The sequence below is a fragment of the Siniperca chuatsi genome, linkage group LG6 (assembly GCF_020085105.1).
Source record: "Siniperca chuatsi isolate FFG_IHB_CAS linkage group LG6, ASM2008510v1, whole genome shotgun sequence".
NCBI lineage: Eukaryota > Metazoa > Chordata > Actinopteri > Centrarchiformes > Sinipercidae > Siniperca > Siniperca chuatsi.
Genome location: NC_058047.1, coordinates 24728684 through 24747005, shown reverse-complemented (window position 1 = coordinate 24747005; position 18322 = coordinate 24728684). Strand labels below are relative to the sequence as shown.

General features: G+C 40.7%; 2 protein-coding genes across 4 annotated transcripts; both read left to right on the top strand.

Moving 5' to 3' along the window:
* The first annotated feature begins 1039 nt into the window (after nt 1-1039).
* rp2 (RP2 activator of ARL3 GTPase) lies at nt 1040-6731 on the top strand. Its single transcript, XM_044198629.1, has 5 exons — nt 1040-1348; nt 2384-3052; nt 3852-3966; nt 4691-4776; nt 4880-6731. The coding sequence occupies exons 1-5, from the start codon at nt 1187-1189 to the stop codon at nt 4961-4963; spliced, it is 1116 nt and encodes a 371-aa protein (XP_044054564.1). The 5' UTR covers nt 1040-1186; the 3' UTR covers nt 4964-6731.
* A 135-nt stretch (nt 6732-6866) lies between these two features.
* Nucleotides 6867-17481, top strand: jade3 (jade family PHD finger 3). Of its 3 annotated transcripts, none has more exons than XM_044200087.1 (12): nt 6913-7078; nt 9651-9719; nt 9899-9964; nt 10058-10140; nt 10238-10395; nt 10526-10716; nt 10885-11096; nt 12272-12439; nt 12543-12659; nt 13697-14152; nt 15174-15291; nt 15415-17481. In XM_044200087.1, exons 3-12 carry the CDS (start codon nt 9910-9912, stop codon nt 16227-16229), a joined length of 2373 nt encoding a protein of 790 aa, XP_044056022.1. In that variant the 5' UTR covers nt 6913-7078; nt 9651-9719; nt 9899-9909; the 3' UTR covers nt 16230-17481. The 3 variants fall into 3 exon arrangements, with proteins under 3 accessions (XP_044056020.1, XP_044056022.1, XP_044056021.1); XM_044200086.1 differs by lacking the exon at nt 9651-9719 and adding an exon at nt 8749-8879; XM_044200085.1 differs by lacking the exon at nt 9651-9719 and having other exon boundaries at nt 6867-7078.
* The last annotated feature ends 841 nt before the right edge of the window (nt 17482-18322 follow it).

Below are 18322 nucleotides of genomic sequence, written 5' to 3'. Positions count from 1 at the left end.
TTTGATTTTTAATTCTGTCTGTGGGCTATTTTCCTTTCTCACCCTGCAACTCTTATGCATCACGCTGTATGAAATGTAATACTCAGATGCTCCTTTAATAGAGCCTTTACCACACACTACCTACTCTACAAGTTCAGCAGCAGTATTACTGTGTATTTCAACAGTACACCAGTCAGTTAATGGTCATGTGGTTACACAGAATGAAAAGGGGATGTACAGGAAGGCTATGCTTCAGAGCATCTCTCACAGAAGCACGATGGGGGATTACCTATTATTAGAGTGGCCTACTAGTTTAAGTTGCAAGCTAATCTGATGTCAGGTTGGATATGGTTACATGTGTGGTTTGTTGTGCGTGATTGTGTTCTTTTTATCTATAGCTCACACTTCATACAGTATTAACACTGCAAATATAAAACACACACTTGCATTAACTATGATTTGATTCATCCCACGATATTATTATTTTATATAAGGTATTTTGCACGAACTGGTAAGTTCCTACAGGCAGCTTTTTGTGGTAAAGACAACACCCAGAGAAGTGGGCCCAATGTGTCGACGACGCCGCGTTCATGGTAGTCTGGTAAATTAGTAGCTTTTTGATTTTTACCTGGGTGGTCCTCCTACCTGACCATTGATGCAAGGTGTGAGGTCCATTTCATTTGAGACCACCCTACTTTATGATGTGTGACGTGTAACTGTATTTGGCCACAGACAAATACAGAGGAGGAATTAATATCTCATCTATGAAACGCCATTGTATTTCACAATAACAGCTATTGTGTACTTATATACGCTAGACGAAGTTAGAACATTTAATTGAACTTGAACTGAAAGAATATCTTCGTTTCTCGTCTGTGTTTTTTATGTGCATTAAACACATTAAAATATGTTCAAAATAGAAATTGCCTGCGGAAATCTTTTTTATACTTGTACAAAAACGCCTCATGAGTGCACGCCTCTTCAACACGAGCCCGTCACTCTTTCCAGGTCTGCGATTGGCTGTTGCAACGACTACCAAGGTACCGATTGGTTGCGAAACGAAGCTGGGAAACAGGAAGCTAAAAAAAAAAAAAAAATCTTGTCAACTTAAGTGCACGTAAGCTTCTGCCTCACATTTTCTTGTGTTCTCCAAACCAAAGTTACGGTTAGAAAACTGGTCTTATCTGGTCGCCACTGAAAGACCAAAATGGGGTGCTTCTTTTCGAAAAAATCCAAAAGAAAGTCCTCTGAAAAAGAGGATCTTACGCCAACAACGACTGCCGAAGCTACGACGACAAGCAACGCGGTTCCCCTTGGCAACAACACCGACGAGGCACCGAAGCAATACAGCTGGGATAAGAGAGAAAAGGTAGCTAAGGCGTGGGACTTGTACAACTCAGTGTAAAGTGATAAAATAAAACAAACTCATACCTGGATGAGATGGAGGTCTTAACCAGCTAAAGCTAGTTTACCAGACAGCTTAATTTAACTTGTGTTAAGTCTCTTCCAGGTAGCTACTGTACAATCTTAAAGAGGTGTAGTTAGCTACATTTACACGTTTAATTAAAAAAAAAAATTAAAACGTAGCTAACGTTTGTCTAACAAATACGTACATGTTTAGCTGTCCTCTACGATGTGTCTACGAGTGTCAGTGACCCTGTTGTAAGTTTCCAACCAGTAACGTTACCTTATGTCGCTATTTGTATATATAACCTGATTTCCTGAGTGCTGCAGTTGCGAAGGTAAACGAACACTGTTTACTTGCTGAGATTCATTGCGCAGCAGCAATTTATCATAGCATCGTAAAATATTTTTCTCTACACGTTAACTGTTACCTAACTAGTCAAGGGACGCATGCAGTGCTCAGTATAAGTTGACAACACTCTTCTCTTGAGTTTTAGGCTCAACACCTCGCCCACTCTCTCTCTCACTCCATATATCAGCGTTATCTCATTATCAGATTACTGAACACTGTGTTGGTCACTGTTCCACAGCTGACCACACCAACATGGCTCGTTCAGCCATTATAGGCGTTAACTAAACTGTGGTTCAACTTCCGTTTTGGGAGGTGGTACCTTAAATGTGGAATACTAAATAATACTTCCGGTTGTGGGGTCTGAAAAAAGTTTGATACATACCTACACGTTATCAAATATCACTCATGCATGGAAAAGCCAAAGAATTGTTAGTGAAACAATAAAACAAATAGATACCATGCATAACTGGTGTAAGCATGTGTAAAATGTTCAATATTTCTAGAAGTTAAAACTCTTACAAAAATATCAGTATTGTTATTGGATGATAGAGGTGGAAATATATCATGTACTGGTATGGTTCCAAAAAGGTAATTTGTCTGTAAATATCATGTTTGAATACTCATCTAGTCACCTTTCTCTTTGCACAGGTTGATCCCAAAGACTACATGCTGACAGGGCTCAAAGATGTCACAGTGGGCCGTCTGCCTGGCAAACTGAACGGGCAACAGTTTGTCATCCAAGAGTGTGAGAACTGCAACATCTACGTGTTCGACTATTCGGCGACTATCACCATCGATGACTGTGTCAATTGCCGCATTGTTCTAGGACCTGTCAAGGGCAGTGTGTTTTTCAGAGACTGTAAAGACATCAAGTGCGTGGTGGCCTGTCAGCAGTTTCGCACACGGGACTGTAAAAAGATGGATGTGTTCTTGTGCTGCGCCACCCAGCCCATCATTGAGTCATCTACGGGTATGAAGTTCGGCTGCTTTCAGTACTTCTACCCCGAGCTGGCCTTCCACTTCAAGGACGCCGGGCTCAGCATATTCAACAACAACTGGAGCAACATCCACGACTTCACGCCGGTGTCTGGAGAGAACAACTGGAGCTTGCTGCCAGAGGCTTCAGCGGTTCTGGATTTTATACCGTCCCCGGACCCCGAGTCTGAATTCAAGTCTGTTCGAATCTCCACTGAACCCACACGCAGCATTGTGCCTTTGACAAAGGGAGGGAGGCGTAAGGACAGTGAAGAGTCCTGCCTCTTTGTTTTCTTCGCTGGAGAGTACACCACTGCAAACGCCCGCAAACTGATTGATGAGGTGAGAATAATAAAAAGGACGGGAGTGTGAGGAGATTTCACTTAGTTTTACATTATTACGGAGTGCTAAAAAAAGGGAGGGAGTCTTATTTTTATTTTATTTATTTTTTTAGTGTGTGGATGGGAAAATGGTGGCGTAATGACGTATCAGAGCTTACTTACTCTTAGTACGCTTATAAACGTTTGGGAGCTGTCAGCCATGCTTTAACTGTGCTTTAAAATGTTGCAGAATGAACTGAAAGAAAAGCAAATCCAGTGTTAACCATCACCGCCTTAGTTATATATTGAGTTCTTGGAGTACTCCAAAACGTAGTAGTGAGCAATCTGAAGCTGGTTGTCAGCCAAATGAGTTGCATTGTCACTGAAGCTTATATTACTGTAAAAGAGTGGGTCGAAGATAACAAGTCTTATAAACCACCCAAGTATTTCTTCTGAATATATATGACTTGGAGTTTAAAATGCTGGCTTCTCCTCAGTGTGTCTTTTTGAGACACACACATCAGCATTTCTTTATTATCTGGGATACTGACCTATTCCACTAATTAGCAGTTGCATATAAATATTTAAAATCTTTTTATATGCTTAGTATTCTTTAAGTATTCCAAAAAAATTGATGACTATGACTTTCTTTTGTTTAGCTGACTTTGAACATAATGTATCTGAAATGTTAAGCCACCATGCTAAGCTGGCTGTGTTGCTTCTTAAACATTCCAGTGATGTTTGTGTTGTTTCCAAAATATGCATTACTCTATCATATAGGCATGAGAATGGATCCACATGTGTCTTGTTCATTTGCACAGGCAACTGCTAAAGGTTTTGTGCTGATCCAGACGAAGGAAGTCTCAATGCGACCTGAAGATGTGAAGAGAGTGTTTCAGAACAGTGCAGAGGATGTCGTGGAGTGGATCACCAAAGGTAATTTTTGTTTTGCTGATGTTGCTCTGAAATATCTCTAAAATATCAGCTCTACAAGTCTACAGCTACAACATGCTCATTTGCATTTAATGAGAGTATCAAGTTGTGTTGTACATACTACGGCAGAGCAGAGTGAAACAAGCACTGTGTGTTTTTAAAATGGCAAAACTGGTAAAGATAATCCTCCAATAGCCATAAGTAATGCTTTAAATAATGACTGTTTTCTTAAACTCTTATATCAAAAACTCCTTCTGCCCTGTTTCTTTTTGGATTCCTTTTTCCACCCAAATACTTAAAGGCAACTTTATTACGCCCTCAGACCACAGTTTGCTTTTACTTTCTGCCATTTTTCAGAAGCTAAAAAAATGACTCGGTCAACATGCTCACATGATTTTTATTACGACACCGTTGCTGACTGCTAGTTTTCCAGCGCCAATCTGGTACACAGAAATCAACTGAATCAGCTCTCAAATTTGGTGGTAAATACTGTAAAGTGTCAGAATCCCCATTTCAGTAGAAAGCACTTACTGTTTCATAACCAAAGTGTTTGTTAAAGTAACTTTGTTAAAGGATTTTGCGTTGAAGAGGGAGAACTGTATTTAGCTGTAGTGTAAATGTAGCCGTGGAGTCGTACAGCAGTTGGAAATGTTTGGAAATAACCAAATTAGGAGTTAGGACTGTTACTTGTACTGTAGGATTGTGACTTTATGTCTTACTACTAAAGGTCCTGTTATTGCCCTCGAGCTGAACGGAGACGGAGTTGTGGAAGCCTGCAAGAACCTCGCTAATGAAGTGTTCAGTGGGACCAAGGTAATTGCATGTGTCTTTTCTAATTTTACATAGATCAGTTCTTGTTCTCTGGCAAAAAAATCAAACCTAGAATATTTTATGTCTTTTTTTTTTTTCTCCACAGGTTTTCGTCTCTGATAACAAAAATACGTCCTCTCGAGACGTGGACAGCTTCTTCAACTTCGCTGACATGCAGATGGGCTTGTGAATGATTAAGTGTCAAAACAAACCGCTCGTCAGACGTCGAATCTGATTTTCTAAATTCCCCGCCGTCCAGCTCGGGTTGAATATGATTAGCGTTTGATTATTTGCCTGTTTTTGTCCTCAGAAATTAGGTAGGAATGAAAACTATTAAGGACTGTGTTTGATAAAGCCTTGGATAAAACAATTCAGTTCATCAACCATGAGTCTACAGACTGAAATTCGTCCTAAAACATTTGCTGTAAACCACGAAATATCCATTAGTTGCTAAGAGTGCTGTGAATATTTATATTTCCATGAATGTATTCTGTAATTCTGTTGCTTTTATTGATTGTGAATGTAGCTCTTTGATGTAAATGTAATTCATTTTAATTTAAAGCTTTCTTTACTGTCTGACACAGTCGTTGCAGTGGAAAAACCATGAGCACAAGAATGCCCGAGAGAAAATATTTTATATATATCTAAATCATATTTTAATTTCTTTGAAGGATTTATTTGTGTATGTGGTTTAGATAATGGACTTGTTTAAAATATGTATATTTGAGACATGCTGTGTAGACAAAACTACATCTTTCTTATTGATATCTGTTAGGCCAAAGTTGAATTGTGAAAGTTTGAGTGTATCTTGCTGTTCATTCAGATGAACTGATCGGTTTACACTAAATAGTGTAAACACTTGTAAAAAAGAGTTTTCGATGTAGGCAACTCGTGTAATCTTTTTTTATTTTTTATTTTGTAATATTTGTTTCATACTCTACTGAATGTTTTTGTATAGACACAAATTATTGTTCTTTATTATAATTTTCAGTAAAAAAAAAGTTTGACTTCAAGTGTGACTTAATTTTGTTATCAGGCTTTTCACACCTGTACTCTGAAAGTGAGTGGATTTGGAGGAGGGGGCCGTGTGTTACAGTGATTCTGGTTAGAGGGTGACAAACTTGAGCCAATGCAGATAACAGCAGTCTGTAATCACAATATAGTAAATAATGTAGTTTTTCTATCATCAGCAAAACCACTTGGCATTCTGTTTGCCCATTCTAATTGGATCAACTGGTCCTTTTTTTTTATAAATATGAGCAATTGAAAAGTTTTTTTAGAGGCTGTAAATGTAAATACTCCTGTACTGACTGTATGTATTTTGTGTTAAGATGGTAATAAGTTATGAATACCACTAATTAGTGAATTATTTTCCTTGGTGTTGTTATGGAAGCGCATTGCTTAAATATTAGAGATTAGTTTCATTTTTCGAACAGAAAAATACAAATTCCAGTGTTTTTTTCTGAAGTGGAGTGAATCATGGGTTTTGAATTGGCAAGTTCATTAACAATGTGCTGGCTTCCTCAGTGAATCAGTTAGCAGCTTTCACTTCAGTTATTTGACTGTCACCTACCTAAACAGCATTTCATCATTTGGCTTACTACTGATTGATCCAGCCAATGGCTTACAGTTTGACTTCACCCAGTCTGTGTTGGGGCCTGACTGTTATTCCTTTATCAATGATAAAATACATTGCAACACATTGCACATTCAGTTAAAGCAAAATTTAGCCTGATGTATCAAACTATTTTGTACAGTTGCCTTTAAGAAAAAAATACATAGGGACTTCTTGTGATGTGATTTTGTTTTTGTAAACCTTTTGTACTTGAGCATACAGTTTTTGTAGAGCAATTTGTCTTCATGAATGCACATTTGTCTGTAATTTGATGTTTCAACACTATAATGACACCCTGTCTTTATAAAAAGAGTCACATTAAAAGCCGTAGAATATCTGAAAACACACTGGTGCCTGGCTGGTTATTTAATATCAGTGTTTTATCAATGTTGAGGACTTTGTTGTGGGATATGGATAGAGGTTAACGCCAGTGTACAAATCGAGCGCACCCAGGTTGGAGGGAATTCGGCGGGGTTTAGGACCCGGCGGGACGCGCGGTACAATAGAGCTGTTGTGCCGTGGTGGTGGACAGATTGCAACCCTGAAGATTCCCACTGTGGAAGGATACAAAACACCCAAATTGTATCTATAGCTAGAACCAGAGCCACTGTTTTAATAGGTATATGTTGGAAGTTTTGTCTGGACTGATACGTGGTTGGAATAAAGCGGACAACAGAGCGGGGACTGAAGGTAAGATGGGGGAATGTGAACAATATGCTCGTGTGTTCAGTGGGGCTCAGTGTGCCAGGATTTGCCCTGGGTGGTTTATCCAGGCCACGGGGCCTGCTCCCTTTTTGCTTTTTCAGGACTCTTTCTGCTTCTTTAGCAACGTTACATAAATGTTAGAGACTATTACGTCAACGTGTTTCTGATGCTCCATAGTTCCCTACACTGGATAATAAACCCAGTTGAGCTGTATGAATATGCGTCTTAATGGCTGTAGGAAGTGACATCTTTGTACGATGGTGGCGCCCATGTTTGATTTCTCCACAGCCTGCAGTGCAGCCCGCCACAGGCCTGTGTGTGTGTTTGGCGCCAACGGGGCTCTTTGGGCAGGGCAGGCACTTGGTTGTTTACGGTTTTATTTTTCTAAAAGCACCCAGTCTATTTGTAGCCCAGTCAAGCACCCATACATAAGTAGGCTACATTTTGGACAACATGCTGTATGAGGAAAGAAATGTAAACAAGGCGGCAACCGCAATTTGATCGTTGTTTCCTGTTCCTTAGAAACCTCATACAGGGGTTTCTATACGATGTGATGTCATATCCGTGCACATCCGTAACCAGTTTATACTGCATGTGTAAGGAGATGGGACAGTAAAGTGGCCCTTATATTTTCTCCTTGTGCTGACCTCTGGTGACTGAATTAGTCTGTATTTCCTTCATTGGATACCAGGAGGTGCCTGCTCCCACACAGTAATGTAATGTAATTACATTAACATTAGAAGCAATACTAGTAAGACTGGAGTACAATTATAACACACATATGCTAGTCATGCATCATGCAGTTGTCTCCAACAACATTAGCCACCAACTACTTGTTGGATGTAGTAGATGAACATCCCACGCTCAGTTTGTCCATGTTTATAGTCTGACAAATATCTTTCTACCCTAAACTCATAGTGCAAAATGTCAAACAGTTTCATCGTAGAAAAGGTTTCAGTCGTAGTCATCTGGACACTGTTTTCAGAATCAATCTCAATTTTTCACAATTGAGAATGACTTCCGGATGGGAGCCGAAACGTCTTGATTCTGAAAACAGTGTCCAGATGACTACGACTGAAACCTTTTCTACGATAGAACACTCCTGGACGAATGAGGGACTACACCGTCAAACAGTTTCATATTGAAATAAAAGACACAGTACTTACGCGTTGCAACTAACGATTATTTTCATTATCGATTTAATTGTTTAGTCCATAAAATGTCAGAAAATAGTGAAAATTGCCCATCACCATTTCCCAGAGTCCATTGTGACATCATCAAAATTCAATTTACAACGATATGAACAGAGAAAAGTACCAAATCAACCACCAGTAAAAGCCTGGCATTTTTGCTTTCAAATTAACCAACTATCAGAGTACCTTTAGGCCACAAAAACGAACAGGAAAAGACAAAATAAAGAAGCATGAAAGGGGGAAAAAAAGTTTTTTAATAGAACTAAAAACACTGAATGGAAACACAGGGAATATGGGTGACATTATACAGTATATTTGTCTGAAAATGTTTTGTCAATGGGGTTCCAGTTCTGCATACCATCTCTGTGTTTTATCTCGATCCAGTCATCCAGACTTGTAGCTTTGTACTTGAACAGGCCAAACTTCACATTATTCATAATTTTTCTTCTGTTTATTTATCAGTCTTGAATAGCCAAACACACAAAGGTTGCTGCATTCAGAGGTGGAAACACTCGTGTCAACAGCAGATGCCAGGCGTTTTGAGTGCAGCTGCACCAGGCTCTGCTGTGGAGGTGAACACACAGTGTACTGAGGTGTGTTTGTGTTGAGTGATTTTTATCTTAAATATAGCGCTGAGTTTTAGCCAGGAAACATCCTGGAATGACTGCTGACCATGGAGTTGTGACATAAAAGTTCAGTGTGTAGTAGTAGTGATTTACTGAGGAGTCTCTGTGATCGGACTGAATTATGTCTATAGCCCTAGTTTGGACATTCCAACTAGTAACAGACTGCTTGTACCTCTTTCTCAGCAGTTGGCATCTGTGTATATTACTTATACTATGGTATGGTATAGAGTGGAATTGGCTTCATGCTTTTTCCCCTCCTACCCCTCCTGTCCTCATGGGGAATGTGAGGCATGTCCTTTCTGTTGAAACAGCGTACTGTATTTGGGGCTAGTGTGGGTTTGAGTCCGTCAGTATTTTGAAACATTTTAATGAGTCGTCCCAACGGTTCAGTAGGTTAAAGGCACATACTGTGAACCTGTGATGTCTGTCTGCTCTGTTTCCCTCTACTTTAAACTGTCAAAATTGAAAAAAATAAGTGATAAAAAAATCTGAAACATTAGGACCTCACTATTGCACCAATACTAAACACAGATTCTATCTGCTAAATTATGTTTTGATTATTCACCGATACTATTAGTGGATATTTCACAATAAGGTTTCCGGCCAAACCACAATATTCTGCAAATACAGAGTCACAATAAATCTTTGTGACACAGACATCTTTTGCTCCTTTTACATTTTTTTCGTTTACAGCTACATATTTTGCTTGTTGGGTTGATGTATATTTCTTATTTGCAGGCACAGAATTAAGTGGTTAAGGGTTTATCAGAGGAATCTACTAGCATGCCTTTCAATCTGAAATTTATGGTGAATAACTATCTTCTATATGTGCACACTATTGGTTTATACCTCAGCTGGTCCAGTGAAAAAAATGTGTTCATGATTAACGAACACACTTTATTTTCTCTATTTAGTCATACGTTCCCTAATTTGCATGTTTTAATACTACATGCAATACTACATGTCTACTCTCTCCTCTTCTGCAGGATGTTACAGGATGAAACGTCTCAGGTCCTCAAGCAGCAGCAGCAGCGACAGTTCTGACAATGAGAGTGAGTCATCTTCTAAAGGACCCCACAACCTAAATCTAATCTCTTTCAATTTCTCTGCTGCTCTTTTATTCACACCCTCTTTCCTTTCTTTAGGCCCCTCTACCTCCTTCTGCTCCTCCAGCAAGTATGGCAGTAAACCTGGAACCTCCACCTCCAACCCGAAGAAACCAGCTGAAGTAAGTTCCCATCCTTGCCGCCAGGCTCTGTGCTGAGTGTTTTTTTAAATGTCAGGACCTGTGTCTGACTGACCGTGTGCCCCGGCCTCTCCCGCAGGTGTTCAGAAAAGACCTGATCAGTGCCATGAAGCTACCTGACTCCCACCATGTGTCTCCAGAGGACTACTACCTGCTGGCAGACACCTGGAAGCAGGAGTGGGAGAAGGGAGTCCAGGTGCTGGCAAGTCCAGACACCATCCCAGAGCCGTCAGTCAGGTAACGCTGTCGGATTCCCAGAGGTCTTACTGTGGACAAACCAGTCTAAATGTGCTACCACAACTTGGTGCACCAAATTCGTCACTAAGAGCTTTGCAGCGCTGACTTTGATTGTGTCTTCTGTGTTCAGAATTATTGCAGAGAAGCCCAAGGAGGTGCTTTACACCCACCACAGGAAGTCCATCCAGTGCTCGAGCCAGGAGTCAACAGAACCAGGTTATGTCAACATCAAAGAGCTGGCAGAGGACATGTGTCGCTACGATCTGGACGACGTGGACCTTTACTGGCTGCGCGCGCTCAACAGAGAACTCGACCGCATGGGTAAGGAACAGGATCATAAGGGGATAATCCACCATAAAATTCACATTGTGCGGTTTGTTGGACAGTAAAGTCAGTATCTACGAACGTGGACATCGGTCTCCCTGAGCTGGAAATAAGAGCATCAAGATTTGGACTGATGACAGGGTTTTGTCCTTGTTTGTCTTCCAGGGGTGGAGCCCATAGACGAGCTGACAATGGAGCGCACCATGGAGGCCCTGGAGAGGCAGTGCCATGACAACATGAACCACGCCATTGAGACGGTGGAAGGCCTGGGGATTGAATACGACGAGGACGTTATCTGCGACGTGTGCCGCTCCCCCGACAGTGAAGAAGGGAATGACATGGTGTTCTGTGACAAGTGCAACATCTGCGTGCACCAGGTAAACATGGGTACACCTGTCATCATACAGGCAACGTGTCAGCTCTCAGTAATTTAATTATATATATATATATATATATATATATATATATATATATATATATATATATATATATCCTGATTTTGGCCAGCATCCTCCTCTCAGAGGAGGATGCTGCCAAACTACATGCCATCTTGGACAGTGTCTCCCACCCACTCCATGAGGTGCTGGTCAAACTAAGGAGTACCTTCAGCGGAAGACTCATCCCCCCAAAATGCACCACAGAGCGCCACAGGAAGTCATTCCTGCCTGTGGCCATCAAACTCTTTAACTCCTCCCTCTAAGTGTCTAAATGACCCTAAGTCATTAAACTGGATCATTAACATCTCGGCAATACTTGATATAATTGTGCAATACACTCTGTTTTCACTTTAATTTATTGATATTTATTCATACTTCTAGTACTGCTGTGCAACATCCACCGTCTCATAATCATCTTAATAAGTTACACTTAACACTGACAGTTCATACACTATTACTTATTACTTATATTATTACATTGTATTATACCGTACTATACTTATCAACCTCTAAATCCACTTTGGTACTTACACTTATTTTAGCTTTTATACTTTATATCCACTTTATACTTAATTTATCTTACCTGTATTATAGAGTATTATATTTTGATTTGCTTAGTACTTCTATTCCTTCTATTCTCAAGTGTGCACTGACGGGATAGTGAGCAGCTGTAACGAAAGAGTTTCCCCTCGGGGATCAATAAAGTATTTCTGATTCTGATTAATGTCCCAAGTGACTCCCAGATAAATTAAAGGTAAAATTGATCAAGTTAGATAATTTTTCATCATTTCAAAAGTTAATTGATTCTCTCTTATATCATTAGTCTGAATACTTTGATTTTTGCTGTTGGTCAGGCAAACTGAGGAAGAATTTTGCTGTCAGTACCAGAAGGTTTTTTTTTTTTTTTTTTTTTTTTTTTTTTTATGTTTGGAAGGCAAATAAAAAATAAAAACACATTTTAGGAAGTATTAGTGAGCATTTGATTTTAAGATACACATTTGACTATTTCTCCTAATTTTCACATTACGTTGACAACGAATGTGCCAGTTACATACTGACGTACTTTAAGTAGTACATCAGTCACAAAATGGTCTGACCTGCTGCTGTCCCCACAGGCCTGTTATGGAATAGTCAAAGTGCCTGTTGGAAACTGGCTGTGTAGGACGTGTGTCCTCGGCATCGACCCGCAGTGCCTTCTGTGTCCTAATAAGGGCGGTGCCATGAAGGCTACACGTGCAGGAACCAAGTGGGCACATGTAAGCTGTGCCCTGTGGATACCAGAGGTAAAACACTTCTATCCTCTACTTTGCTCTTGACCTCTTTATATTGTTCTACAGTAAGTGTTAAATAAACTCTCATCATGCCGTACGTTTTCCTCTTCTGTAGGTTAGCATTGCCTGTCCCGAGAGGATGGAGCCCATCACCAAAGTCTCCCACATCCCACCCAGCCGCTGGTCTCTCATCTGCAGTCTGTGTAAATTGAAGACAGGCGCATGTATCCAGGTGAGTGTGGATCTGTGTTCTCATATAACCAGATTAACGCAATATCAGTTATTGCAGTGTTCATGTGAACACCTTAATATGGTTATCGTTGTTGATTTAAAGGGATAGTCCACCCAAAAGAGGGTGGAGCCTGTTGTCAGCTTGGACTCATGGTAGTTACAGTAGATTTCAATATTATATATTATATTTCACAGTGAAAGATATTTGTTGTTTAATATGATGAGATGCTCAAATTTAGAACAGTACAAGATAGAATAATAAAAGACTGTGATTTTGTGCCAGAAAAAGAAGTCACGTTTGCTAACTAACACTGCAAGTAACAAAACGTACATTAAAGGAATAGTTCGACATTTTGGGAAATACGCTTATTTGCTTTCTTGCAGAGAGTTAGATGAGAACATCAATACCACTCTCTGTACATTACATATGAAACCACAACCAGCAGCTAGTTAGCTTAGCTTAGCATATAGACTGGAAACTGGGGGGAGTCTTGTTGTCACTGTGAGGTGATGGAGACTCCTAAAAAGGCACTGCTAATGTTAATTAGTGAGCTTTAGAGGTGTCGGTTGGCTGATTTTGTTACCTTTGGAAAGAGCCAGGCTAGCTGTTTCCCCCTGTTTTGTGCTAAGCTAAGCTAAGTGACTGCTGGCTGTAGCTTCATATTTAGCGTACAGACATAAGTGGTATCAATCTTCTCATCAAACTTTTGGCAAGAAAGTGAACAAATGCATTTGCCAAAATGTCAAACTATTCCTTAAATGTGCTGTGTAAATTCATCAGGGTGACAAATAACGGGCTCCACGGTCCGTCTTTTACCTTGTGTCACTAATAGGATATTTCCTGAGGACTACCACACAACCATCCAGACAGTCATCCAGTTATGAAACTAATCATATAAACTCAAGTTACTGGGGAAATTGGGTTTCTGCAAAATATGTCAATTCTTAAATGCTACTCTTACCAGAATCTTGTTATTGACAGTATTTGGGTTACAGTCTATGTAAACATAATAACCTGTTCTCTCCCCCGCCTCGCAGTGCTCGGTAAAGAACTGCACCACTCCTTTCCATGTAACATGTGCCTTTGAGCACAGCCTAGAGATGAAGACCATCCTGGATGAAGGAGATGAAGTCAAGTTTAAGTCTTACTGCCTCAAACACAGCAAGTCTAAAACTGGGGAGGCTGGCCTGAGCCCAGCTCGCTCTAAACCCCCCGCCGAGGCTGAGAAGGTGGGCCAGCGGGCACAGAGACTGCAGGAGCTGGAGGAGGAGTTCTACACTCTTATCCAGCTGGAGGAGCTGGCCCAGGCCCTCGGGCTCTCCGAGCGCCTGGCGGACTTCATCTATCAGTACTGGAAGCTGAAAAGGAAAGCTAACTTTAACAAAGCTCTGCTGCCCCCTAAAGAGGAGGAGAACCTGGTGCTGCAGCCTCAGGAGGACAGCATCCACACACGCATGCGGATGTTCATGCACCTGCGACAGGATTTGGAGAGGGTGGGTCCTTTTTTTTTTTACACGGCAGTGTAATAGTCCATAGTGCGGCGTCTTGGTGTTTCTGGTTACTGAGCAAGTCCAGAACATTTCGCAGTATACACTGTATTTGTTAACTTAATATTATTCATTTTATATTGCTTAATGGCCATTCTTTACAAGGAGCCAGACAGTTTATGTGCTAGAATTCACATTGTTTTTTTGTGAGCTCACTGTAATGAGCACAGTATCATTGTCAATTTGAGTATAGCACATTATATCATATCTCATCTATTGTCATTCATAATTTAAAAAAAATCCATCTCATAAATCTCCCATGATCCAGTGTGCACATAACAACCCTATGTGTGACATAGACATAAGTACTGAGAAACGCCACCGTGAACTATGATTTAAAAAAAATATATTTTAGGTTTGAGTGAGAGATTACTGAATTTCCTGAACTGACCTTACAAAATCAACATACATTGTCTAGTAAGTATTCACCTTCTTCAGTGTTGTGTTTTCTTGTTTTACAACATGGAATCGCTGCTTTAATCAAATCTCTACAAATCGATCTACGCGCATCAGCAGAAAAACTCTGCAGCAGGCCCTGAAGGACATATGAAAGTAGAGATAAAATGGATGCAAAAATTGGAGAGAGAGATCCTAGAGGAAAAACTTGCTGCCACTTGGGAAAATACTTATTTTCCAGCAAGACAACAAAACATAAAGCCAAAGCGACACATGGATGGCTTCAAAACAACAATGTTAAAGTCCTAGTCCAGACCCCAAGCCAATGCAGAGTTTGTGGCAGGACTCCAAAATTGCAGTTCAGAGTCAAGTCAAGAAAAATGGAGGTAAAAACTGTAGTACTAAAACAAAGCTGATACCGACCGGTCCATGTAGACACAAGGCTGTCATTGGTGCCTCTAATATTGACTTCAGAGGTGAATCCTAATGTAGGGCTGCAAATATTGATTGTTTTCATTGCTTGTTTTTAATGGACAGCGTTTGATTGTTTTGTGTTTTTCTCATTCTGCAGGTGAGGAATTTGTGTTACATGGTGAGTCGGCGGGAGAAGCTGAAGCTGTTGCAGAGTAAAGCCCAGGAGCAGATGTTCAACTTGCATGTGAAGCTTTTGAACCAGGAGCTTTCTGCTGGTGAGCCATCTGCTGTGCTTCATTTTGTCACTACACGCACGCACGCTCTTTTTTGCTAACATTTTGTTGTGACATTTGAATCATAGCTGAGTCTTGAACGTGTTTGTCTTTCTTTGTCGTCAGGTCCTCCGTCTTCATTTCCGGTGGAGAGTATGCTGTTTCGTCCTCCTCCGAGGATAACTCTGAAGCTGAAAATGCCCAAATCCTCAAGTCTTGGAAACGGAAATCCCAGTTCCAAATCTGGTAATGGGCCACTCTGCCCGGACAATAGTGGCAATGTTACTGAACATGCAGGTGAAGGGCTGGGTCAGGGGAAGCCTCAGCTACATGGACACAGTCGGAGGGAGGAGCGCTCCAACGGGCAGCTGTCTTCCTCGAGCCACTCGACCAGCCCAGCGCTGCCTGGCAAACCCACTGGCAAACCTTTAGCCCTGCATGCTGCGCTCCACGGCCACTCATCCAACAGTAACGGCAAACTGGACCAAGACCGAGCGTGCGTGGCTAAATCTAACGGTCTCTTTGTGGCTCAGAAGGACAGTTCTTGCCAGACACCCAGTAACAAAGACACTTCAAATCAGGCTTCGGACAAGAGCAGCTTTCGCAAGTCTGCCATGGAGCACTTTGGCAGGTCCTTCAAAGAGGCGACTATTAACTTGGTGCGGACCACAGAGGACCTGTGGGCCTCTGACAAACTGTCCCGAAAGGGCTCAGCCAAGGAGAGACTATGGGCTAAACCCGGATCTGAACACAAAGTGAAAAGCACGAGATCGTACCAGGACAGTGACGGATACTGTCCTGACCTGGAGCTCAGTGACTCAGAGCCAGAAGCCAAAGGGAGGCACAGGAGGCAGGTCGGGCTGCCTCAGCCAGACGCTCCAAGGAAGGGGGTCAGTCGTGGGAAACAGTCGCTGGGCTCCAGACACCCCATGCAAAGGTGACAGCTGTTTGTTTTACCCCGCTCACTGCCGCCGTTCTCTCCTGACCTTCTGGCAGTCTTCCCAAGTGCCAGGCCGTCTCTGTGAACACCTCTCCATCAGGGACCGCACCAAGACCCAGTGCTAATGGTGCTGTATATGCATAAAGCAGAAGATGCATGAAGGGCATCGTCGTCAAAGAACATCACCCAGTGGGATTCATAAAGAAGCGTAGCCTCGTGTTAGTATTGGTGTGAGAGGAACAAATCTGTCTTCTGAGATTATCATGCTTGCCTTTCATTGTGGCCAGCATTACATTTTGTACTCAACTTTGTATTAAACACCCCTGCTCCCCTACACACAGGTTCAATTTGTCTTTTGACTAACACGCCTGTACATAAGATTGGGATGTAAATAATGTTTAACTGAGTCACACATATTCCACTTCATGATACTTCAAAAATGAAATCAAAGTTGTTGCAGAAATGAAAACTGACATGCCAGATGGGAATTTTTTAGTGAGTTCAACATCTGCTGCGCCTGTTTCTTGCACATTGTCTGTTTCCCACAGGTGATAAACTGACATGGTGATCTTTTACATTTGTCAAGTAGTGGAGTCATTTTTATGAACACAAACACCTTTTTGAGAATGCAGTTTGTACACTATTAGTACCTTCAGTTTTGCACGTTACAGTGTGTCATGTCCTGGTTAGACTAAAGGATCATGAAGCATTCAAGTTCTTGTCTCAAAATGGGAAGAAATGTGTGAGAAAGTATATTTACATTCCCTGATGTATCATTCAGTAGTCATTGAACCTGGATGCACAGACTGAGTACAGATGTGTAATCAATGCCAGTCAGATTGCCTTTATTACTGGCCTCAGATCATCACATGATTAGCCTTCATTACCACAGACTTTTAAATGAAAGTTACCTTTGGAACTTGTATTTTCAGTCTTTTCTTTTACTTGTCGCTTTTTTTTTTTTTTTTTTTTGATAATAAATGACCTAACTAGTTTACTAGGGCTGTATATTGTTAGGATTTTTTTTTTTTTTTTTTTTTGTTACAGGTGCCATTTCAGTACTTTGTGATATGTTTCTTTGCCAACTATGAACAAATTTCTACCACAAAAAAAAGCTTTATTGTTTTTTATTATATAGGCCAAATTTCTCAAACGCATCAGTGTGTAATGGTGTCTTAATACAAACATAAAATTAACAAAATCAGGATTTAAATAAGGATATTTGATGAAAGAATAAATAATCTGACCAAGCATTCGGTGTCAACTTTCAGTACTTTTTGGCTGTAGTATTCATTTAGAATTATTCAAGTCTGCCAGTTGACAGTGTCAGACTGTGGTGAAAAATTGAAAATGACAGTTTGAAAAAATTAATTTCTGCTGATCCTCAGGACAAGGCCAAGCCACATTACCTTTTCAAATGAGGTCAGAGAAAGCAGAATCTGTAACATGTACCAAGACGAGAGGGGTTTAGACCAGTGTGGGCAAACAAGTGAAACATGGCTTTCACTTCCTGCCCACATCACTGTCACACTCACAAATACACTCTATACTCTGTACATAGTGTGTTGGAGGATTTGTTGTTACAGAGTGGTTACTCTGTCAACAAGGACTAATCACAAAGAAAGTATAAGTTTTGCACTTAGCCCTGCAACAGATTCCCACTGTGCAGCTTAAATGAAAACTGCCTGAATGCATTTTTGTTCTTTTGGCCTTTTAATTACGTTGTGTAAGTCTGCAAGTAGCCAACAACAAGCACTGCTGTGACTCAAGTGGATTGTTAATTACAAAACCAGGTGCACGCTTCAACACTAACACACTCAGAAACACTTTTTTCAATGAAACAGTAGAGACCTACATAAACATTTCCACATGCCATGTTATGTCTCGTCTTCGGAAAGTACGTTTTCAAAATAAATTTTTTTTATTAATAATTGTGTTCTTTGTGTGAATGATAGGCAATATTATAAGACCTTACAATATGCATCTACCATTTTGAGCTGCACGCAGCAATAAGGTGACCAGTATTGCAATTTAGTCAAGGAAGGAAGAAAGAAATAATGAATGTCTGGCTATTGGCACAAAAACTGTAGGATA

Excerpts from the sequence above, each read along its gene's own strand:
- jade3 (XM_044200085.1), top strand. The coding sequence starts at position 7,012 with ATGTTGGAAGTTTTGTCTGGACTGATACGTGGTTGGAATAAAGCGGAC. Across the intron at positions 9,965-10,057 it reads CGACAGTTCTGACAATGAGA|GCCCCTCTACCTCCTTCTGC; the intron begins GTGAGTCATCTT and ends TCCTTTCTTTAG. Across the intron at positions 10,717-10,884 it reads CAGAGAACTCGACCGCATGG|GGGTGGAGCCCATAGACGAG; the intron begins GTAAGGAACAGG and ends TTTGTCTTCCAG.
- rp2 (XM_044198629.1), top strand. The coding sequence starts at position 1,187 with ATGGGGTGCTTCTTTTCGAAAAAATCCAAAAGAAAGTCCTCTGAAAAA. Across the intron at positions 1,349-2,383 it reads GCTGGGATAAGAGAGAAAAG|GTTGATCCCAAAGACTACAT; the intron begins GTAGCTAAGGCG and ends CTCTTTGCACAG. Across the intron at positions 3,053-3,851 it reads CCCGCAAACTGATTGATGAG|GCAACTGCTAAAGGTTTTGT; the intron begins GTGAGAATAATA and ends TCATTTGCACAG.